The sequence below is a fragment of the Poecilia mexicana genome, unplaced genomic scaffold (genome assembly GCF_051168715.1).
Source record: "Poecilia mexicana isolate PSO_F unplaced genomic scaffold, ASM5116871v1 scaffold_1, whole genome shotgun sequence".
NCBI classification, from domain to species: Eukaryota; Metazoa; Chordata; class Actinopteri; order Cyprinodontiformes; family Poeciliidae; genus Poecilia; species Poecilia mexicana.
The window spans coordinates 17,854,236-17,878,754 of NW_028263370.1; the positions used below are offsets into that span (position 1 = coordinate 17,854,236).

At 37.8% G+C, this 24,519-nt stretch overlaps 2 protein-coding genes and 1 long non-coding RNA gene across 4 annotated transcripts; all 3 read right to left on the reverse strand.

Annotated features, from left to right (window-relative positions):
* Positions 1 to 1,343: 1,343 nt before the first annotated feature.
* Positions 1,344 to 13,110, reverse strand: LOC106929588 (B-cell receptor CD22-like). Its single transcript, XM_088005769.1, has 13 exons — positions 12,654 to 13,110; positions 11,832 to 12,094; positions 9,354 to 9,707; positions 9,042 to 9,263; positions 7,978 to 8,313; positions 7,670 to 7,894; positions 6,101 to 6,370; positions 4,885 to 5,142; positions 3,609 to 3,869; positions 2,402 to 2,483; positions 2,232 to 2,304; positions 1,891 to 2,096; positions 1,344 to 1,768 (listed from the first exon to the last, which is right to left on the reverse strand). Exons 2-13 carry the CDS (start codon positions 11,881 to 11,883, stop codon positions 1,696 to 1,698), a joined length of 2,412 nt encoding a protein of 803 aa, XP_087861895.1. The 5' UTR covers positions 11,884 to 12,094; positions 12,654 to 13,110; the 3' UTR covers positions 1,344 to 1,695.
* Positions 13,111 to 16,471: 3,361 nt separating this feature from the next.
* On the reverse strand, positions 16,472 to 18,122 carry LOC148161189 (uncharacterized). 2 transcript variants are annotated; one of them, XR_015762885.1, is made up of 3 exons: positions 17,866 to 18,122; positions 17,407 to 17,519; positions 16,472 to 16,770 (listed from the first exon to the last, which is right to left on the reverse strand). It is a non-coding gene; the product is annotated as an uncharacterized LOC148161189 (long non-coding RNA). The 2 variants fall into 2 exon arrangements; XR_015762884.1 differs by having other exon boundaries at positions 17,407 to 17,905.
* Positions 18,123 to 21,558: 3,436 nt separating this feature from the next.
* On the reverse strand, positions 21,559 to 24,223 carry LOC148161190 (uncharacterized). Its single transcript, XM_088005772.1, has 2 exons — positions 22,643 to 24,223; positions 21,559 to 21,722 (listed from the first exon to the last, which is right to left on the reverse strand). The coding sequence occupies exons 1-2, from the start codon at positions 23,578 to 23,580 to the stop codon at positions 21,644 to 21,646; spliced, it is 1,017 nt and encodes a 338-aa protein (XP_087861898.1). The 5' UTR covers positions 23,581 to 24,223; the 3' UTR covers positions 21,559 to 21,643.
* Positions 24,224 to 24,519: the final 296 nt, after the last annotated feature.

The following is a 24,519-nucleotide window of genomic DNA, read 5'->3' on the forward strand; positions in this document are numbered from 1 at the left end:
TTGAATGAAAAAAATATTGTATAGTCTTACCCTTCTCTGAAAAAGTAAATTTACTTTACCATAAGCAACTAAGCAGCAATCAATTATCCATTAGGGCTGTTGTAAACGAATATTTTAGTAATCGAGTAATCTATCGATTATTCTTACGATTAATCGAGTAATCGGATAAAAAAATTATAAAATGAAATATTGGTAAATCTGGCATAATACTATCAGATATCAATATCAGTCCAATTTTTCATATTTGAGCATCCCTAACAGTTGCTTTTTTGTAGTTTAGAAAACTAACCTGTAACAATAATAGCTCACTTTCTAAGTTAACCAGAAGAAAAGTTATAGAAAAATCTGAAATTATATTGAATTTAATAACAAAGAGGCAGGCTCACAAATATGCTTATAAAAAATGTCTACAATCCAGCTTTTAGTTTATGTATTCATCTTCAGTGAGTTTAATAGATTAATTAAACTCACCTTGCCACCTAACCTGTCACGCTTTGGGTTTGAAAATACGGGAAATGCCGCCTGGAGTGGGAGGAGAGGGCGAATGAACGAACGTAAGATGGGGTGGAGGGGAGGAAATAGACCAGCGGACTGACGAACCGTTAGACCGGGGGACGAACACGGGGGGAAGCAATACGGGATATTTACGACACCTTCACTGGTCACACTCAGAAACTCATCTACCAGCCATGTACGATGCGCTCCGCCACCCGTTTCTTCAGACCGGGATATGAAATTTATTGTGCGGTTCGTCGGTAAAGCTACATTTACACGGTAAGCATCAGCTACTCAGCCGCCCGCCCTGTTCAGGCTATCCGCTCACCTCAGCGCTCTTCCCGCCGTTCGCTTTCAACCAGCAGCCCCGGAGGAGAAATGCTGCCGTACTCCAGGCATTCCCCCAGTCATTTTAAGGATGCTTATTGGTTCCCCAAAAACGATAAAAAGTCGGGCATTATCATCAATCAATAAAATCCCCACGGGCCAATCTTGAAGATTGGACTTTATGCCGCTGAGACTTAGCTTTTGTCAACAACTCAGAGGCGGAAGTGAGAGCTCCGCGCAACGCAAATGAAGTCCCGGTCGGAACACTGCGCTAACTAATAAAACATAAATTAACGAAGCTTCGAGGCAGGTAAATTTTCCTCGAGGAATTTTAGTAATCGAGGTACTCGAATCATTCGAGGAATCGTTTCAGCCCTATTATCCATATAATCTTTAAACCCAATCAAGTAATGTGTACATATAAAAAATAACAATAAAATAAAGATATACATATTTTTTTTTGTGTTGTGTGGCATTTCAGCAGAAATAGTGACTTAGGTAATCACACGTAATCGACTCAGTTAATTTAAGTTCGAGTTTATTTTTAAATGGGACAATACATAAAATGAACACTGACATGTAAATACATAACATTATAGCGAGAATTTCCATCTCTAGTCCCGACGGCAGGTTGTTAAAGCAAATAATAAATACAAGGATAACAACCACAAAATCACACTATGGAATAACAAATGCATAAAACAACCTTAAAATCCACACATCTTTGCATATAATCAATTTTAACATGTTTTTAAAAAATGAAACAGGAAGTGAAAGGTCCCTTGTGTTTCTCGTAATGGAAATGATGATTTCTGATCAGTGCATAAAGTATTATATTTATAAAAAGAATTCAACAGGAGTTTCAGGTGCTGTTTATAATCTGTTGACTTTGCAGACTGTGCTGTACAGTGCAGATGATTCATCTGAAGCATCATAACTTTTCCTACTGCAAAGGGATAAAAAACACTTTGTAAGTATCAGATATTATCATTAAAAGCTTAAAATCTTTACTTACTATAACTGGATTAAGTATAAGAACATATAAAGGAAATAACGTTCTGAACCCACCAAGGTGTGTTTTTGATCATCACCGCTGAATACTCCACATCTTCCTCCTGGTTTTTAGATGTTTTGGGTTCAGCTGGTACAAAGTTGGAGTAAAGAGGTTCCTCTTGATTTTTAGAGAAACGTACGCTAGCATAGCAAACGTCGTCTTGATTTGCTGAATTTCCAAGTCCTGCAGTTGATGAACTCTCCAGATGTCGGCCCAAATTCTGCAAAAGAGCAAATGCTGCAGTCAGAAGAGAAACATAATAGCCACACCCTCCTGAAATGCCCTGCAGAACCACAGCCTCCCATTAGATGAGAGGAAAACACTGTTCAAAGTGTGTAGATGAAGGAAGACTAACACCCAATCTCTTCGCCTCGTTATCTCCTGTGCCCTCTCTGGTCTGATGAATATGCCTTACAGCCTTCTTTTTTCTACAAATATCAAAAGGTCAAGAAAAAATAAGCAAAAGAATGAACAACATAACATTCCACATAGAGCATAAAAACAGTGGTAAAGAATTTAAATCACCTAAAAATGATGAAGGCAGACAAAAACAAACCAATCAGGAGTAGAAACATGATTGACCCAACAACAGCAGATGAAACTGAACCTGAGAAAAGGGAACAAAAACAAGAATAAAGAAACATTAACTGAATACCTAAAATGGTCACAGATGCAGAAAAATGCTTGCTTAAAATAATCATCTGGTAATGAAGAGAAAAGAGCCAGGAAGCTAAAGAAATTAATTCAGTCTTATTTTTAAAACCCAATAAAGGAAGTTTAAAATTAGAAGTCACACAGCAAATAAATGAAGCAATTATTTGACCTTCCTGTTTTTGTAGGTAACATAGAAAGCACAAACTTCCTGCCAACTAACAGTATGCATCTGATAAAGGACAAGTAGCAGAAAGAGTAATGTAAACACAGGAAGGACGCCAACTAACGCAATAAAGCAAATGGCAAACGTGAGCCAGATGTGTAGCGACAAAGTAATGAACACAGTCAAGTAGAGACAAGTCTCTCAAATCAAGGCAGTTTGTAATTGAATGTACAGACAGCTATTTATTAGTATTCTAATAGTTTGTTAATGTTTTACCAAGGCATTCTGCCACAACCGGTCCTTTTTAGGATATTTGAGATGTTGATACGACCCAAAATGAAAACAGGTTTGACACACATGATTTAGATGCACATGAGCATCTTTAAATAATTTATTTTTAGTGTTAATTATATAACGAATATTGATTATTTTGACAACCTTGACAGCCACATTGCAATAAATAGCCATAAAGAATATAAGAAACTACAATGAGTCTGGAAAAAAGGAGGATCAATTCAAAAACATTGGACAACATTTAGCTGGAGCTTCTTTTCTAATGTTCAAGATCTGAGATCTGCTACTAAAATATCCAACCCTTAATACAACATATAACTACTCTAGAATAATTTCAAAAACTTCCTGAATTCTAAACCAGCAAATGAAGAATATTTCTTTTACACCAAGAAATATCGATTTTATTTGAAGTATTTTGAAAAACATTCAGATTATACTCTGTTTCTTAATTGGAACACGACTGGATCGAAGCACATCTGAATCTGCAGAATAAACAAATTTGATCTCAACTGGAAGTCATGCTGAAGATTTTCTATGTAGCTTTACAGGATAAAAATGTGTGTATAGGTACAGATGATGAGAATACATTATATATTTATTTTAAAAATGACAGCAGCTTACTTGAAACCACAATCAGATGAAGGGTGGAGTTATGGTGTCCCCTGCTGTTTCTGGCTTGACAGTAATAATTTCCACCATGTTCACCTCTGATGTCCACAATGGTAAACGTCTGTCCATCTGCTGCTGGGGAAGTTGAATCCTCTTTGTACCAGGCATACGTAGCTGCAGGGTTTGCTGCACTGCTGCAGGTCAGATTCACTGAACTACCTGCTGCTACGTCACCAGGAGGATTCACAGACACAGAGGGAAGCCTTGGAGAATCTGATGGAAAACGATCAAGAAAACACGTCATGTTTAAACAACGTCTCCAAGCAGACTGAATGGTATTTCAGAAGAGCGGTTGCACATGTGTACCTCAGTTTGCCTATTTGTGCAAAAATGTAAGCAAAAATCTACAAGCATACCATTCATGTTTTCAGAAATGGAGGGCTTTATTGCATATTAGATGCAGTTTAGTACAATCGTTGGATCTGTGTGACAAGGCTGCATACAGAGAATTCCCTAAAGATCCAATTTAAAGGGAATTTATTAGACAAAATTCACTTTTTGCATCTATTTTTGTTCTTCTATTTGGGTTTCAACTGCTTCTAAAAGCAACCCAAACTTAAAAAAACCTCACACCCAGTCAGTTTTTGACAATAAATTATTGTTTTTAGGTGTCTAGAAATTGAACCGTTTCAAAAACTTCCTTAATGTTAAGTCACAATCAATGGGCACTGAGCTGTTACCTAGCAACCACACCTGTTAGCTAGCAACCCAAGCTGAGCTCCAGCATGTTTGGTTAACAGTTATTGTTTTTTTTTGTTTGTTTGTTTTTTTCTGTATGCGTTGTACAATGGCTGCTGGAAAAGAAAAGTGTTTTGTTGTTGACATACCATTCAAAGTCAATTTGCTGCATTCCTTTTGGTTGTGCAGGTAGTATTTTGTAATTTCTCATCTATTTTCAGGCATTTTAACATGCAAGTGTAAATGCTGAGTTGGGGGGCGTGGCCACCAGCAGCTTATTTGGATTTAAAGTGACAAGAGACTTTAAGACAGCTCATTGTGAAAGGAGCTCAATATAAGCAGAACTGAGCAGACTAAAATATCATTATCTAAGAATGATTTTGTGCAAAAAATGTAATGAATATGTTTTGTAAACCAATCCTAACCTGTTCAAAGAAGAATAATAGGTCACTGTGGTTGTTTGGGGTTTGGTATAACCATCCATCTTACAACTTTTGCTCTTCGGTGAAGGTTTTAACAAATATTCAGAGAGAACCAATTGTGTACTTACACTCCACATTTATAAGAACAGTTGAAGAGTTGATCCATCCATATATGTTCCCAACCTCGCAGCAATACGTCCCGCTGTCCTCAGACTTGACAGAAGTGAACTGATACACGCCTCCTTGTCCTTGAAGCATCATTTGGTTGTCTTTGTACCATCTGTTAAAAGGTGCTGGGTTTCCATCACTGCTGCAGGTCAGATTTACTGAATCACCCTCCACTATCTCTGCGTGACTCAGGGAAACATCTGCACGTTTTGGAGCATCTAAGAAAAATGAAAAGAAGAAACTTTGAACAATGTGTCAAGAGATTTGGTTTCTCTGTAGCTCTAGATTTGTAGAACAAGGATTTTCAAAGTTTAGGAGAGCTAAAAAAATAAACTTTTTGTTGTTTCCTTTACTTCATGTTCCATTCTCTGATGCTGTAATGTTTACCTGCTTTATATTCATTATTGAAGCTTGTGGCGAATGAACAGGCAAAGCAATAAATTTAATTTAAAATGCAAAAAGTATTGAATATATAAAGAAATAACCACATAATTACATACAGACACAATTATACCAATCACAGAAACAATCATCCTCAGGCTTTAACCTTTCAAAAGATCTCAAAAACAAGGATTTTTAAAACTTCAACTGAAAATAATCAGTAGTTCTATTTCATTATCTTGACTAGTTTTATACAGAAACTAATAAAAAATAACTCCAGACAAAGTGGGGCCTAAAAACAGATCCTAGCAGTAAAATTAGCAAAGGATCCCCAAAAAAACCCTGAATGTTAAAAAAACTCACCGCTCAATTTGGTAACGCCATATAAAATTTTTATTGTGATTTAGAGAAGTAAAAGTTAAGATATGCACAGCCAGCACCTGTATAACAGCGCCCCCGGTGGCTGGATGAATGAATAGGCTATAGGCTTAGTGAAGTTGGCTAAATGTTTGCAGTTACTTTGAGCTCTGGCGCCCCCTAGCGGGGACACGGCCCACACTTTGAAAAACCCTGTTCTGGAGCATAGCACACAAATGAAAGTTATTTATAATATATTTAAATCTTAGCTTCCATAAGTTCTGCCAAAACACCAAAGGTATTTGAACAACAACCTGGAAAGGACATGTACAACTTGAATAAATAAGAAGGGCTTGGTTGAGAGAGCAAATAATTTTCTCTAGTTCAATTAATTCACAATCTGGACAAAATATTTGTCAAAATAGCTATTCTACTTACATTTCACATCAATATTAAGGTTCCCAGATCTGCTTTCCCCCAACTGGTTCTTGGCTACACAGAAATATTCCCCAGAATCAGACGCCTGGATGGGATTCAGGTAAAACTCTGAATCTTTTCTGTGAAGTGGATGAGCTGACATTTTAGTCTTCTTGTACCAAGTGTAGTTAGCGGGTGGATTAGCATCACTGCTACACTTTAGAAACACTTGGTTGCCTTCAACTATGCCATCAGAGGGATCGGCTGACACAGAAGTTAAAACTGGAGCATCTGGAGGAAATAAGAAAATAACAAGCTGTTACATTATGGTAAACATAGAGAACATGAAAGTATACCATTTTGACATTAGCTTGGAAGTACAACACTTACATTTTATTGAAACACTAATTTATTTAGGTTCTAACGTACTACTATTTATATTCCACCCCGTTCATCTTAGGCTATTCAGGCAGCAACCGAATGCGACCCAAATTCTACAGCAGCCCAATTTCAACCTTTTTATCGCCCAAAAAGTCAGATTTATGTTTACAGACGTTTTTCGTCTGAAGCTCAACTGACAGAAATAATTGAAGGAAGTACAATTTCAAAAGTAAAATTGTGCGGACAACTTTAAAACAAATGTGAATTTCGGTGCATGGAGTCAAATTGTGGAATAGATTGGATTATGATTTGAAAAAATGTCCTACATTAAACCAATTCAAAATACTTTATAAGAAAAAATGATTAAGTCTTGTACACTTTTCAGTTAACAATGAGGAGAATGATATATTGTTTGTAATTTTATGCAAATAATCAAAAATATGCACAAAGCCAATTAGTGTGGGAATTAATAAAGCAATAAATGATTCTCTCTACTGCCACCGGTTCTTCACAGTCGCCAAAAAGAAATGGAAAAAAAACACGCCAGGGATAAATAGATTTTTTTTTTTCGTTTTTTCTTTTGATTGTCAAATCAAATCAGCCATGAAAGAAAAACAAATATTGTGTAATTACTGAGAATGGGAGAGTTTTTTTTTACGAGATTTTTCTTTTTCCAGCTCCCTTTTCACTCATGTAGACTCTGTTACAAGACAATGTTTTCCTGGGTGATCAAATTTGTTTGGTTGAGTGAATAAACTGACTGATTGATTGATTGATTGATTGATTGATTGATTGATTGATGTCCATCTGCACTCTGAGAGGTTGTGTCGTATTTTAACTTTAACATCATAGACGTGAGACGTGTCAGAGTTCTGCACCAGAAGAAGTCAGTGTTGGTAAATCCAGACAGAACGTAAACAATGGCTGAAAATTGTAATTATAAGCTTTTGAAAGAAGTCAGTGAAGAACGTCACATCACAATCCCACCACTCTTATCTCTGACTACACATCCAAACAAACGTCTCTACAAACGTTGCAGTCACTGCTCCACTGAAGGCTGTTGCCACTAGTTGTGGTTTCTTTTTATTAACTTCTTTGTCTTGTGATCTTGTGACAATCCTGTCAGTTTTCATTACTGAATAATTTTAAAATCAGAAGCAATAATGATTTAAAATGACTCAGTGATTGTGTATTTTAGAGTCAACTCACACACTTCAGGAGCTTTGTGTCCCTTAAACGATGATACAGAACAGGAGATTCTGTCTGTCGTGTTAATCAACACTTTATAAGTAGATTTGCTGTGACCAATGTCATGTCCATTCCTGAACCATCTGTAATAATGATAGCCAGCTGGGGTGCATCTGCTGTGACATTTCAGCTCTGCATATTGTGGATCCTGGTTGGTTGAAGTTCTTGTCACTTCCACCTGCAGATCTGGAATATGACATAAAGAACCACATCAGTTATAATCCATAGTCTCAGGATGAGAAGCTGATGAACTGTAGGATCATCAGTACCTGTGACGGTCAGAGTTGTTCCATGTAAATCACTCCCCCAGGTAATCCAGTTTGTTTTGAATATGAATCGATACTCTGCTGAATCATTTTCCGTTAAGTTATTAATTGTCAGGGTGAACTTTGGTCTTGTGTTAGTGACATGCACTCGACCCAAATATCTAGGGTCTTGTCTTAGGTCCTCAGGTTCTTTACTGCGTCCAGGACTGAACCAGAATGATGTGACATAATTTGAGGAATAATATGGATTGTAACTGGAATGAAAGCTCACTGAAGAACCTTTCAATGCACAGATTCTTGCATGACTGTAAGTCACTTTATTACATCTTTCGTTCACACCTGAAAAAAAACACATTTTTTTCATCAACGCTAAGTGACAATTTTCACTATTATAATTTATGACCACAAATTTGACTTTGATCTAGAACAGTGTTTCTCAACCCTGGTCCTCACCGCCCCCCTGTCCTGCATGTTTTAGGTGCTTCCCTTCTGCCACACACCTGAATTGCATCTCTGGGTGATTTACAGGCTTCTGCAGTACTTGATGCTCATGCAATCGTTTGATTCAGCTGTTCTGGAATAGCGGCACGTCTAAAACATGCAGAGCAGGGGGGCGGTGAGGTCCAGGGTTGAGAAACACCGATCTAGAACATGAATTAAGTCACTTTTTTATTTGCGGACAGACACAAAAAACATAGATCAAAACAATCTAATACCTGCATCACAGTAGCTATAGCTAACACACAGCATTCATCCCTAGAAAGACCTTTAACTGCTGGTTAAAATTAAAAAAAAATCTAAACAGTAAATATAATAAAATGATGAAAAGGAAATTTAAAACAATGTACTTAAAACTACTAAATCAAAAACAATTACAATATTTATGAGTACAATTCTGATTAATCTTTAGTCAACATTTAAATCTTGAAATGAATATTTTAATACCAGTTATGGTTTTAAAATTAAAACTGCAACTAAACTTAACTCAATTTAAACATAAAAATGAAAGAGAAATCTGACAAAGACTGACAGGAGGTGAAGTTAAGAAGATGTTGGAATAAACTTACAGACTGAAGGAGATGGGAAATCCTCACGTCCTTTCAGAGCGCAGGACATGCTGTCGCCATTATCCACCCATTTGTTATAAACATATGTCCCTATCTCCATATCTTTTCCATTTTTGTACCACACATATGTAGAATCATCAGGTAAAAAACATGAGCTGGAACATATTAGGTCACTATTCCAGGATGAACTCTTCTTCTTGACAGTTAGATTTGGATCTGAATCTGAGTGGAGAGAAAGTAAGATTTTTTAAAATGAAAATACAAGCAAAGATGTTGCTAGTAAATTAGTATTTATCATGTGGAAGTACAAACCTGTGACAAATAACACGACTCCTGGTTCACCAGTATAGCTTCCACCTGACGTGCTTGTAATGAACCTAAACTTGTACACAGCCGAGTCGCTCTCCTTCACGTCTCTAATTGTCAAAGTGCAACTTTTCTTTAAGCAGTCGTATTCCACGCGATCTGCATATTCCTCCTTTGTCATCACATCTACAGGGCCCTCATCAGTTTTAGCAAACCAAAATGTTTGTATGACTCTGATTTTTATGTTATATTCCTGCGATGGGTGACTATACACGCAGCTCATTCTCACCGTAGATCCTTTTAAGGCACAGATGTACTGGGAGCTGTAAGTCGCACGCCATGAAGAGTAAGTCTGTACCACTGAAAGACAGAGCACAACAGAAACATATTTAAGGATATGAAACTGTCTGCTTATTCTAGTATGACTCCCCTCAAAAGAAGCAGAAAAGGACAAAGAGAATAATTTCAATTAGCTTAAGTTTGTTCAGAGCTTCTTGTTCTGATTAAACAGAATAAATCTCCTTTATGTTCTTAATTTTATGTCCTAACTGTTTTAGTAGTTCAAATTACTGACCTTCGAGCTAATCGAACATAAATCTTCGTTTATGCTCAAGAGGGAATGTAGAGCTAGGATACAGTTTATACAAACTATAACATTTAAATCTAAGAAGCAGAAGTAAATTGTCTTTTTGTTTTCAGTTACTAAATATAAGCACAGATTTAAAAACACAAGGGAGTTAACCACATCTGCTCTGCTTGGTTGATCTGCAGGCGCTGGAATGATGTAAAAAGGAAACTTTAGCAAAAATTACCGCCATCACTGAGGCCTTTTGTTGCTTTTTATACTTTGATTTATTCATGTAGTAGATTTGTACAGGACTGAGCAAAACCCCCATGAACTAAAATGATCGGTCTTTAGTGGGTAAAGAAAGAAAGAGAGAAAGAAAGAAAGAAAGAAAGAAAGAAAGAAAGAAGAAGAAGAAAGATTTGATTTTGTCTTTAACAGCACATTTATTTCTCATTTTGACAGTTTAACATTCACATAAATGGAGAGTTAAAAATTAATTTTCCATCAATGACAGAATAAACATCATTAAAACACCACAAAGAGAAAAACTCAGCCAGGTTATCCATCATGAAGAAAAACAGAAATGTAGCTTTTACTTTGATTTTTACAGCCAAAGTAAACATAGTGCCAACATTTCCCCCAGGAACATTGTTTAATTTATTTTTTTCTACTCATTTAAATTAAATATTTTGCTGGTCCAACAAAAAAATTTTATATTTTCCACTTACTAGCTTCCTTTTTTGTATAACCTGCATCAAATACAGCTCTGGAAAAAATGAATGATCATTTTCTCTGATTTGACTTTTCATTGGTATATTTTTGAGTAAAATGAACTTTGTTATTTTATTCTACTAACTACTGACAAAATGTCTCTGAAATTCCAAGCAAAAATTTTATATTTATTTGCAAAAAATGAGAAATGGTCAAAATAATGAAGAAGATGTAACGCTTTCAGACCTCAAATAATCCAAAGAAAACAAGTTCATATTCGTTTAGAAACAATAACACTAATGTTTTAACTCAGGAAGAGTTCAGAATCAATATTTGGTGGAAAAACCACGAGGTTTTCAATGCGGTTCAGTTAAGTTTTTCCAGAGCTGTGTAAAAAAACACTTCAGACCAATGGACTCCATTTTGTTAAAATATCTTCCAGCAGGATAAGCAATGGTGCAAATCATTTACATTTAAGAAATATGTGAAACATCTGAAAAGTAGTTTCTGCTTCCAGACAAAAAGAACAAAATTTATTTGTATCTTTTTAAATTTTAGACACAAAGAAAAAAAGTTGAAGAGTTGATGCTGACCAAAGGCTAAAATGTTGTTGCTTTTAAAACAACCAACACTTTTCAAACTAAAATTGATCTTTTTTTATTTATATTACATTTTTCTGATCCATTAAGCCTGAATCATTTCAGTCCTTTGTCTGTAAATGTAAGATATAACTTTATCAGCATAGGCAGAGTAAGTTTAAACATGTTAAAACCTGCAAAAACCTCCTATTAAATGGAAAACCTAACATTATTTAACATTGTTTCAACAGCAAGCACATTTTTCATAGCAGATAATTCCTTTAGACATTTTAAAATGTTTATTTGAACAAGCATTCATCCTGAGTACAGTTTGCTGTCTTCATACAACCCACACTTTCCAACACCCTGATTGTTTTCACTTCTATATTGTACCACTAATGGTTGGCTGTGTTAGGATTTTATTTACAACTCCACCTGCTTAATATTGCAGTAATACATAAATGTAAGTGTACAACTTTCAATAACAAAATTACATCATAAAATGCCTGTTTTTATGACACAGTTTCATTTAGAAGAATGATTGAATTAGCTCAGTCACTGGATCTCAGGTTAAACAGGACCAGTGCTGTTCAAAATAACTTTAATTAAAATGTAGAGACACAGTACCTTCACAGAAGAGAAAGAGGAGAAAGAGACTCGCTGCTGCAGATAGATTCATGGCTGCTTTTCTCCTCTTTTCAGTCACATCTGCGTGTTGCCCACATTTGTTTGATGCAACTTCCTGGTAACCTTTGCAACTTTTATTTTCTCCAACGTGTCTGAGGCAAACCAGACAGCTGAGACTTCAGCAAGCAAGCTGTCATTTGTTCCTCTTTACATCATTAATATGCATGGATGAAGGCATGACAGTAAATCCCTTCCGTCGCGCTCTAAAAAATGAAGAAATGATTCCTGCAGATGCTTTCTACAAGTGAACTTCTTTGGATGTGTAAACTGTATATGTAGCAGTACAAGACTGGAAAATCTTAATAGTTTTACATCACGTTAGAACATTAACAAGCATGGTAGAGAATGACAGGTTTTGATTTGAAGATTCAACCAGATTTTTACAGTTTGCAAACTTTTAAAACTATATTTAAGACTCATTTGTCCATTTGTACTTAAAATCCATTGTTGTCTTATTGTTTCTATTGTGCAGTTTGGTGGAAACTGCAGCATAATAACATAACTTCCAACTACTGCAAAAGCTAAAAATAGTTATGCAAACTCTGGTTTCAAAAAAGAAAGTGAAACTATCACTTCCACCTCTTCTTGAAGTCAATAAAGAGCTCGCTACTGCTGGTGTTTAGTCAGATTTAATGAACTCTTCTTATAAGTTTGTGTCTCTGACACAACACCACCGTCGAACTAAAAATACAACATAAATGTAAATGAGACGGTGTCACGAATACAATGACATAAATAAATGATACAAGACATATAACATACCTCGCTGGCTGACCGTTCTTTTGAGGTAGAAATGAGCAAAACTTAAATTACTTTAAACAACTAATTAATATCATGCCTTCCTACCATGTGCTTCTTTCTTTTGTGTCCCAGCGAACATTCTGGATTGTACTTCCTACTTTAGCTTTTCAAAATAAAAGTCACAATAACAAAAAATGTGCCTAATACAAAATAAAACATACAAACTAAAACTATGGCAGTAAAACTCCCACCAAATCACTATCCTGTGGTGATTTCACTTCAAACATATAACATTACAATAGAAATATATTTACATTTTAGCATTTACTCTGCTTCCAGTAACAACACAGTTTTATGAACTGGTCTATCAAGATACACTGGCTTGACAGTCCTTTTTCCATCCTTATCCAAGGTCGAGTCACTTAGCAACAGCTTCACCTTCCTGATCCTTCCATCTGCGCTTGGATATACCTCTATTACTCTTGCCAGTTTCCACTTGTTCCTTGGAGAATTATCCTCTTGAAGAATAACAACATCGTTTACCTTTGCATTCCTTTTGTTCCTTTGCCAGATTTGTCTCTGTTGAAGATTAAGAAGATATTCTTTCTTCCACCTTGTCCAGAATTCATTGGCTAAAAACTGAACTTGGCGCCATCTCTTTCTCAGGTACAAATCCTGGCTCACAAATTCACCAGGAGGGGGCAGAATAACACTGGACTTCATCATGAGAATATGATTTGGCGTAAGAGGCTCTGAACTTGGATCACTTAGGTTTTCTACTGTTAACGGCCTGCTATTCACAATAGCCATCACTTCATACAGAAACGTTCTGAGGGAAGAAGTATCAAGTCTCTTAGAAGTTTTATCCAGAATAGCAGTTAAAACGCTTCTAATGGTCCTAATCTGCCTCTCCCAAACACCTCCCATATGGCTTGAGGATGGGGTGTTCAGAACAAACTCGCATCCATATTGTTTCAACTGTTCTTTGTCACAGTCCTTCAGTGCATTCAAAAACTCTCCTTTAGCACCAACAAAATTAGTCCCTTGGTCACACCTGATTTGTCTTACATGTCCACGAATAGAAATAAAACAACGCAATGCATTAATAAAAGCATCAGTAGTAAGGTCATCTAACATTTCAATATGTATTGCCCTGGAACACATACATGTAAACAAAAGACCATACTTTTTGAGTTCTTTTCTACCTTCTTTTACATAAAAAGGTCCAAAACAGTCAACACCACAGTAAGAGAATGGGGGTGTTGTTTCCATTCTGTCCTCTGGTAGATCTGACATCTGTTGATCTTGGGTATGCCTCCTGTACTTTCTGCAGGTTGTGCACTTGTAGATGTGTGAAGCAACTGCACTGCTGCATCCTGTGATCCACAGTCCATTGGAACGCAGCTCGTTGACAGTAATTCCTCTTCCTTGATGCTGTACCTTTTCATGGAAGTGTTTAATCAGTAAAGACACATGACTTGATTTGGGGATAATGGCAGGATGTTTGACGTGTGGGTGCAGACTTGCTCTTGTTAAACGTCCTCCCACCCTAAGAACTCCTTGCTCATCAACAAATGGGTTCAAACTATACAGCCTGTGTGTCTTATCCTTGAGTTGAATGTCCTTTCCTTGGGTTAAGTCCTTGATTTCCTTGCTAAAGATGTTTTCTTGTGCAAGTTTTATTATGAACAGTTCTGCTTCTCGTCTGTCCTCAACACATGTGTTTCCACCTTTTGTTTGTGTATCTCCTTTAAAATCTTTTACAAATTTCCTTAGACGAGCAATAGCTTTAACAGCTTTTCTCCAGTCTGAAAATTTGTTGAGACGATCAAGTACTGTTCTCTTTTCTTGTACTTCTGTTTTGAGCACATGTACTGTTTTCAGCTCTGGGTCATTCGAAATAACTTCAATAATCTTGTCAGTTTCAATGGGTAGCTCACTTTGCCACAAAAAATCTGGTCCTTTAAACCAGTCAGACTTTAGTAGCTGTTGGACACTTAGTCCTCTTGATGCGTGGTCTGCAGGATTATTCTCAGATGGTACATGATGCCACTGATGTGGGTCTGTGAGTGACTTTATTCTTTGAATCCTATTTGCCACAAACACATGAAATCTTTTGGCATCATTATTCACATATCCTAACACCACTTTGGAATCTGTCCAGAAATGTTCTTGAAGATTGCTGATCTCCAGTTCACTTTTCAGCATTACACTTGTTTTTGCTGCAACTAATGCAGCTGTCAACTCAAGTCTAGGGACAGTCGTGACTTTGGTTGGGGCAACACGTGCCTTTCCCATGACTAGTGCACAATGAATATCCCCTTTGAATGTGACTGTTCTTAAATAGCTACATTGTCCATAGCCTGTCATACTAGCATCTGAAAAATGATGTAAATCACACTGTGTGATGTCCGAGTTTTCAGGTAGCATGCATCGTTGGATTCTCACCTTTGACAAATTTTGAAGATCTAGAAGCCAGGATTCCCACTCTCTGTAGAGCTGATCCGTAAGAGGCTCGTCCCATCCGACCTTTTCCTGACATAACTGTTGCAGAATTTGTTTTCCTTTTAGGATGAAGGGTGCCACAAATCCCAGTGGATCATACACTGATGCTACTGTGCACAGGATTCCTCTTCTTGTCATTGGGTGCTCTTTGACTGTTATTCTGAACTGAAACTCATCAGAAGAAATGCACCACTGAACTCCAAGTGCTCTTTCCATCAGTGGCTCTCCAAGTGCTAGATCCAAATCTTTAATACTGTCAGCACACTCCTCTCTGGGCAGTGACTTTAACACATTGTCACTGTTTGATACAAACTTGTGTAATCTTAGTTTACCTGTGTTACACAGCTCTCTTGCTTCTTTGACTAGTTTTATTGCTTCTGCTTCTGATGCAACACTTACAAGTCCATCATCTACATAAAAGTTTCTTTGAATGAACTTCACTGTGTTTGGAGAGAACTTTCCCTCACCTAGATGTTTTAAACCAAAATTGGCACAACCAGGTGAAGAAGCCCCAGATAGCACAGAATGATTGAAACAACATTGAATCAATGTCAGCCAGAAACATTGAATCAACGTTGAACGCTGACATTGAAACAACATTGAAAGTGGTCGGTGACTTGTATGTTGAATCAACGTTAGGGTTTCAACCATAACTGACATTATATCAATGTTGATTCAACCATCATCTGTATGTCAACTTGTATGCATATTTGTGTTGATAGTACATTGAATCAGTTATGAATCAATGTTGATTCTACATTATATCAATGTTGAGTCAACCATCATCTGAACGTGGATCTGCATCCGGATTTCGGTTGATTCTACATTGAATCAATGTTGATTCAACACTCATTTGACTGTGGATCTGCATGCAGATTTGTGTTGATTCTACATTGAATCAATGTTGATTCAACACTCATTTGACTGTGGATCTGCATGCAGATTTGTGTTGATTCTACATTGAATAAGTTAGGAATCAATGGTGATTCAACCATCATCTGAACGTGGATCTGCATGCAGATTTGTGTTGATTCTACATTGAATCAGTTAGGAATCAACGTTCATTCAACCATCAGCTGAACGTGGATCTGCATGCAGATTTGTGTTGATTCTACATTGAATCAATGTTGATTCAACACTCATTTGACTGTGGATGTACATGCAGATTTGGGTTGTTTTTATATTGAATGAAAGCTAAGGATTTATGTACATTTTACGTCTGATAGGTCTACATCATAACATGCCACTAAAAGTTTCTTCACTGGTGTTAAACACTGTATTATTGGCAGATGATGCGTAAACTGTGTACAAAAGTTTATAAATGACAACATGGGTTTGATTTAACATTTTATTTAAGAAAAGGGGGACAGATCTTTAAACATATTTGATTCCTTTTTGACTGTCAAAACAACAGTATGTTGTCCACAGAAGAACAGAGTCCATGAAGTTAAGCTTTGTACTGTATGAAGTAGGGAAACAGTACAAGTTGTGGTAACCCCAGTTTGACTCTGGTTGGCGTCACTTTGATTCCTTGTGATGTCTTCCTCTCATTCTGGCGCATAATGGAGCCACTTCTTGACAATTTTGCTGCAGTCCTCAAGAGTCAGCTTTCGGTCAAACTGCAGAGCAACAGCTGAAAAAAATAAAAGTGAGGAAGGTGCCAGTTAGAAATATGATAAACATTTGAAAAGTTCTGAAACACAATGAAAGATTAAACACTGTACTGGTTACAGGTCTGAGAACAAATACAAACCATATAGTTCCCCATGTACACTCACTGTTAAATTAATATCTTAATCTCTCATTAATATGTATCTTAATGTTTACATATACAACTGCATTTACCCATTAAGCTGCAGTATAGTGTAGGATTTACGATATTGATATTAAATCAATATTTAAAATAAAGGGCTGTTTATCAGAAAACCTAACAATAAAACTCAGGGAGGATCAGGTTTATTTAACACACCAGAGACAAATAAATCGAACAAAAGGTGATTTATAGTGTAGTTGGAAAAATTATAATTTATACATAATAAACTTCCATCAAATAGCTGGTTCAATCTTCCAACTACAAATATTTCCAAATAAGTTGATTAAATTCCTTAAAAAGTGTCTATATGCTAATAAAGATCCCACACAAGTAACAATAGTCCAGTTCAATTTAACCAGTTACCAATCCAAGGATCAACAGACTGAATCAGTCATTAGCAGGTTTAGTTCAGTGTTTCACCTGCCTTACATGTTAAGTGTTTCCCTTCTGCCTCACCTGGATTGAATCTGTGGATGATTAACAACCTTCTGCACTTCTTGATGGCTGCAGACGGTCATGTAATCATACAACTCAGCTGTTCTGGTACAGAGGCTCATTTAAGCACGTCCCTAAGCATATCATAATAAAAAGTTAAAAACAAGTGATTACTATCACAACAATTTAAAGCCCACCTGGACCAGCCAGCCTTACACTTCCTTGTCCACCACATGTTCTCCCAGACCAAACAATAGGCCCCGCCCTATTTTAAAAACTCAAATCCCACAAAATCTCGCAGGATTTCATACTTAGGCCTGGAGTGGTGGGTAGGATGAAAATAATACAAAAGGAGACATGACCTCAATTATTAAAAATATCCGTTTTGCCCCAAAATAACCAGGATTACTATGGGCACAAAACAATGCCCTTATTTTTCAATAAACACATTTAAGATCAAAGTAATATTGAAAAACTTACCATAAAAGTGCTCAGCGGAGAATTCAATTCAGAAGCCGGTAGCAAACAAGCCAGCAGCAAAGTGGCTTTTTGGTTGGGACAAACCACAAGTGTAAAATTGGGGAGGTGGACTGTACAACTCCTAGTACAGACTTGTAGATGTTTTTGTGTCAACACATTATGCACAGTCAGTAATAATATTTACAGACAAGTAAGAAAATGTACAGAAAGGAATCACAACCCACTGTTCTCAACATGTAGTGCTTAATTTGAAACATGATAAACCCCCACCTAGTAATAAAGTGTTCTGACCCAGAGCTCAAGGAGGGGGAGGGAAGAAGGGATGAGAGGGGGTAAAGAGGAGAAGGTTGGGAGGAGCGGCTGGGTGGGGGAGGTTTGGGAGGGAGTAGGGGGAGATGAGGAGGTGATGAGGGCTGCAACAAACTGCCCAGATTGCACACAATGGTAAATAAACGTTGAATTATAGTCAGAATGGTTGATTTTTGGTTGAGGTCAACAACTGATGGTTGATCAACCATCAAACAACCATCCACCTCCAGCCAAGTAACCAATGTTGAAACTGTCATTGAGTCAATGTTGTTTTGTGGTTGAAATCTAATGAATGAAATGCTAATGTCTGATCAACGACTGACCAATGTTGAATCAATGTTGAATCAATGTCAGCTCTTTTGCCACACCCCTTCCCCTCCTCTCCTCCTCATCAGAGCTCTGGGTCAGAGCATTTTATTAGTGAGTGGGGGGTATTACATTCTAAATTAACCTCTGTAAAGGATAGTGGGTGAAGATTCATTTCTGTACATTTTCTTTCTTTTTCATAAAAAAGTCCTACTGACCATTTGTGTGTGATATATTGACACAAAAACATCTACAACTTACTACAAGGAGTGGAGCGGTCCACCCCCGCCATTTACATGAGTGGGGGTGGCGGGTGGAGGGAAGGGGGTTGGGCGTTTGAATGGCAGGCGGTGGTGAGGGGTGCAAAAAACACCTGAACACTTTGATTACTAGTTTTTCCCCAAACCTTATCCTCAAGGCAAACTGACCTGCATGCTTTCAGTTCAGCAAAACCTTGTTAATCAAATGTTAATTAAAATCATGTGTGCTGAATTAGGGAAATGGCTAAAACTTGCAGGGCAGTGTGCCTGGTGCCAGTGCTGAAAAACACTGGATTCGATGTGGCATTTCAATCAATGAATGTTAATTGGCTAGAATTGAATGGTTGTTTGATGGTTGATCCAGCTTCTGTCGTTGACCTGAACCATACATGCAGCCTTTGTGATCATAATTCAACATTAAATTAACATCGTGTGCTATCTGGGTAGTTCTTCCCCAAACCTTGACGTCAATCAAACTGACCTGCGTTTTTTCAGTTCAGCAAAACCCCGTTAATCAGACGTCAATTAATATCATGTGTGTTGAATTAGGGAAATGCCTAAAACTTGTAGGGCCTGGAGGACCGGTGGTGAACACACTGGATTCGACGTTGGCATTTCATTTATTTGATGTCAACCACAAAACAACATTGATTCAATGACACAGTTTCAACATTAGTTAATTGGCCATTATTGAATGGTTGTTTTATAGTTGATCCACCATCAGTTGTCGACCTCAACCAAACATGCAACCTTTGTGATGATAATTCAACATTGAATTAACATATTTTCCAACAAGCCAACAGCAAAGCAGCTGTGTGTTTGGGACATCCCACTCATGTAAACGGTGGGGGTGGACCGCTCCACTCCTTGTAGTAAGTTGTAGATGTTTTTGTGTCAATATATCACACACACACAGTCAGTGAGAATTGTTATGAACAAGTAAGAAAATGTACAGAAAGGAATCACCACCGACTATCCTCTACAGTGCTTAATTTAAATGTGATAACCCCCGCTCAGTAATAAAATGCTCTGACCCAGAGCGCTGATGAGGAGGAGAGGAGGGGAAGGGGTGCGGCAATACATCTGACATTGATTCAATATTGATCAGATGTTGATCCGACATCAGCATTTCAGTCATTAGATTTCAACCACAAAACAACATTGATTCAATGACACAGTTTCAACATCGGTTACTTGGCTAGAGGTGGATGGTTGTTTGATGGTTGATCCACCGTCATTTGTCGTCTTCAACCAAAAATCAACCATTAATCAGACTTCGGCATTTCAGTGATCAGATTTCAACCACAAAACAACGTTGATTCAATGTCACAGTTTCAACGGTTTGATTGGATGGTTGTTTGATGGTTGATCCACCGTCATTTGTCGACTTCAACCAAAAATCAACGATTCTAACTATTTTTCAACGTTGATTTAACATCATGTGCTATCTGGGGCTGCACCAAACAGGTGAACCTTCATGCGAAAGACTGAGGGGGGAACACTTAGATCACCATGCTCCCATCATAGGAAGCGTAAATAATCCTGGTCTTGGGGTGTTACATGGAACTGGTGAAACATACGCTCCACGTCGCACATTACAGCCACTGAGCCCTTCCTGAACCTACAGAGTACTCCCACCAAAGTGTTTGTGAGGTCCGGCCCTGTAAGCAGGTGTTCATTCAGTGAAGTGTCTTGATATTGTGCAGAGCAGTCAAAGACTACACGGATTTTGCTGGGCTTTTGAGGGTGGTATACCCCATGGTGGGGAATATACCAGGCAGGGGTATTACAGAGTTCCTTCTCCGGTACCTTCTCTGCATCACAGCGTGCAATAATGTCCTCCATGAACTTTACATAGTCTGAGTAGTACTTTTGGTCCCTTATGAATCTGCGTTTAAGACTGGTTAAGCGTAGCATTGCACTTGACATGTTATTGGGAAGATTTCGTCTGTCACTTTTGAAAGGCAAGGGCATTTCATAATGTCCATCTTGCTTTTGTTTGATTCCTTCTTTTAGCTTTCTTATGAAGCAGACATCTTCTTGTGAAATGCTCGTTTCTTCCACTGCTCTCTCAGTAAAATCTAATTCAAGAGCTTTGATTACATCTGGACCTGTTACTTCTTTTATTTGTGTCTTGCAGATGTAATGAACTTTATTCTTTAGCTTTGTGGTTGGCTCAGTCTCTGGTATTACTTGCTTTACAGTGATGCGATGACTTACTCCAATTACATCGCTGCCTGCATTACATGAGTCACAGTAACTTATGATGCTCCAGCCCAAATCTGTTTTCTGGGCATAAGGCTGGGTTTCTTCACCACATATGACTTCTCTGGGCATCAAGGCTTGTGTGCAGTTGTAGCCTAACAGGAGTCCTATCTCACAGTCCAATGGTGGAGCAATGTGTTCAGTGAGATGCTCCAAATGTGGCCATGACCTTGCCGTGTCTGGAGTAGGAATATGACTACGATTGGCAGGTATAAAATCACGTGTATAAGCAACTGGCACAGTGAGTTTCTTTTCGGAAAATAATCCTCTTATTTGCAGAGCTTCAAGTTTTGTACATGGTACAGTTGTTTTCTTAGATGACATTGTAGATAATTTGAGTTTAACTTGAGTTTTAGCTGTGTCCAGATTGTTTGCTACTTCATTGAGAATAAAGGACGAATCACTCTGTGTGTCCAGCAGAGCGTAGGTAAGTATTTCTTTGCTTGGCTCACTTTGTGTGGATACATAGACAGGTACTATTGCAGATGTCTGTGCGTTTCTACTTTCATGAGTCACTCTGTTGGATGTACTTTCGTTAACTGTGTCTTGTGACTGTTACCTGTTGCTGGGTTTCCTTCCGTTCAGCTACTTCTTGTTCTTTAGGTTGCCCTTTCTTTGTCTCGTGTCTCTGTCTTTCTTCATGCAGACATGTGGGATGTCGTCTTGAGCATGTGTTGCATGTCATCCGATTGCTGCAGTTCTTGGAGAAATGACCACCATTTAAACAGCCAAAACATAGTTTTTCATCTTGAATGAACTTGACTCTCTCACTAACTGGTTTCTCAGTGAACTTACGACATTTGTGTAAGCTGTGTCCTGCTCTTTTACAAAACACACAAGAGATCATGGTTCTTTCCATAGAGTTAGTTGTGAATATTTTCGCTGTATCTTGCTTCTTATGAATGGGTACAAGTTGAGGTTTTATCTTTGGTTTGTCAAAGTCGCTTTGTCTTATAGCTTGATATGATGTAATGGGATTACATGCAATACTTGCCTCCATCGACAAGAATGTTACAAAGTAACTGAAACGTGGGAACTGTCTGTGCTCTAGCTGGTACTCTGTAGCCTTCCGGTTCCATCTGTTACTTAACCAGTCTGGCAGTTTAGCAGCAAGTCTTTGATTCTCTATTCCATCATTGAGGACGTTCAGATCATCATTGGTAGCCATTGCAGATTGGCAGCTTTGTAAGAAATCCACAAACTTTCTTAACTCTGCACTGTCTTTACCTTGAAGCTTTGGCCATGTGTGCAACTTGTCCCTAAAGGCCTTGGCGATGACAAAAGGTTCTCCATAACGTTCATTGAGCATATTCCATGCTGCCATATAGGAATCTTCAGAGGCAATCAGAAAATAGCCATCTAAGGCTTCTTTAACACATCCACCTACATACTTCTGTAGAAAAAATATCTTTTCTGCAGTGGGAATGTTCTTTCTCTCTATTAGAGTCTGAAAAGATGCTTTCCAATGTTTAAACTTGAGTGGATCCCCACTAAATACTGAGGGCTCTGGAATCGGTAGTCTATTGGCTGACATAGCTTCTGCCAAAACCTTTACAAGCTCACCTGTGCTCTCGTGAACATTTAACTGTTGTGATGGTTGTGTGGGTTGATTAGCAGTGTTCTTGAACTCAGTTACCTGTATGTTTGCAGGATTCAGACTGATGCTTTCTTGCTTTACTGAAAAGTAGTCTTCTTCATAAACTTGTAATTTTGCCTTTGCTGCGTTGAGTCCTTTCAGATTTTCCAGTCTTTCAATTTCCCTTTTTAAGTCCTCGACTGACTTTCTCCTTGCAGCACTTTCCTCTTGTTGTCTCTTTATCACAGCCGTCTTCTCTTTTTCTCTTTTTAACTTGCGTTCTGTTTCCTCTCTTTCCTGTAGATGGCGTTCTGACATCGCAGCAGCTTCTTGTTCTGCAATTATGCGTTTGTCTTCTTCTTCTATGGTTTGCATTTTTTCTCTAAATTTTTCTTGTTCAGCCATTATCTTAAGCACAGCCTTTGTGGCTTCATACTCTGCCACAGCTTCTTGTCTTTTGGCAGAGGAGCCATTAGAGATAACTGAACTGGCTTTAAACGGACTATGAACTGAGACACTAGCCGAGCCAGAAGATGTAAATACAGAACTAGCATCAGGCCAAACAATCTCCTCCTTATTTGTTCCCTCAACATGGCATTGGATGTTTTGCAAAACTACCTTAGTCACTGCTGTGCCTTTGTCTAACTTGGAACGCATATCATGAGGTGGTCCATCCATTGCTCTGTATTGCTCATAAATATCGTTAAGAGCAACTAGTTCTCTTTGCACAATGTCCATGTGACCTTCAAGAATGTCAACTGGATCTCCTTTAATAACAGATTTTTTAGCAACCTTGATTAATGCTTTCCATCTGTCATAAGTACTCTCAAAGTGACGTTGCAACCCTTGTAGTTTTTCTTTATGAAATTCTCTTCCTTTTCCTGTTAGCATGCGAGGTCTTTCACTTCTACGCAGCTCTTCTTGCCCAGGTTGCACTAAAGAGGTTTCATCTACTTGCTCTGCTTTGGCAGCTTGCTCTGTGTCATTTATTTCTGACATTTTGTTTTACTTGAACTGTTAACCTTTTACTCGGTGAAAATCTCTTTTTAACTTAAATTAATTATGACCTTCGTTGCATTACTTCCCTTCTCGTTACCTTGTTGTGCTGTTGTTGTCAGGCTTCACACAGTTCCTTGTTGTTACTCCTTCCTTGTGTCACTTTCCAAACATGAACTTAAATGTCTGGCTTCTGGACGTCTTTATGAAGAAGCAGCCGATGAACGTGTGTCCGTTAACATTTGCAGCAGCTTGATCTTCGATGCAATGTCGCGCTGTAGCCAGAAGACTCCGGGAATCATGCAGCTCCGAGTTCGACTATCACTTCCACCTCTTCTTGAAGTCAATAAAGAGCTCGCTACTGCTGGTGTTTAGTCAGATTTAATGAACTCTTCTTATAAGTTTGTGTCTCTGACACAACACCACCGTCGAACTAAAAATACAACATAAATGTAAATGAGACGGTGTCACGAATACAATGACATAAATAAATGATACAAGACATATAACATACCTCGCTGGCTGACCGTTCTTTTGAGGTAGAAATGAGCAAAACTTAAATTACTTTAAACAACTAATTAATATCATGCCTTCCTACCATGTGCTTCTTTCTTTTGTGTCCCAGCGAACATTCTGGATTGTACTTCCTACTTTAGCTTTTCAAAATAAAAGTCACAATAACAAAAAATGTGCCTAATACAAAATAAAACATACAAACTAAAACTATGGCAGTAAAAGAAACTGTCAAACACCTGACATGAATCCATTTGAGAATCTATGAAGAAGAGTTGGCCAAAAGTAGTGACCTAGAAAACCTTCATACTATTAAGAAAATATGAGTGAAAAAAAGGGTCAAAATCACCTCTGAGCGAGCAATGCATGGGACTAATTTCTCCACAATGGAGAAACCAGAAGATATCATAAAGTTATCATTAGTAAGGA

Coding starts and splice junctions, on each gene's coding strand:
- LOC106929588 (XM_088005769.1), bottom strand. CDS start 11,883: ATGAATCTATCTGCAGCAGCGAGTCTCTTTCTCCTCTTTCTCTTCTGT. Junction 9,708..11,831: donor CCTCTTTCTCTTCTGTGAAG/GTACTGTGTCTC, acceptor TCTGTCTTTCAG/TGGTACAGACTTACTCTTCA. Junction 7,895..7,977: donor AACAACTCTGACCGTCACAG/GTACTGATGATC, acceptor GTCATATTCCAG/ATCTGCAGGTGGAAGTGACA.
- LOC148161190 (XM_088005772.1), bottom strand. CDS start 23,580: ATGTCAGAAATAAATGACACAGAGCAAGCTGCCAAAGCAGAGCAAGTA. Junction 21,723..22,642: donor CTGAATCCTGCAAACATACA/GGTAACTGAGTT, acceptor GCTGTTTAAATG/GTGGTCATTTCTCCAAGAAC.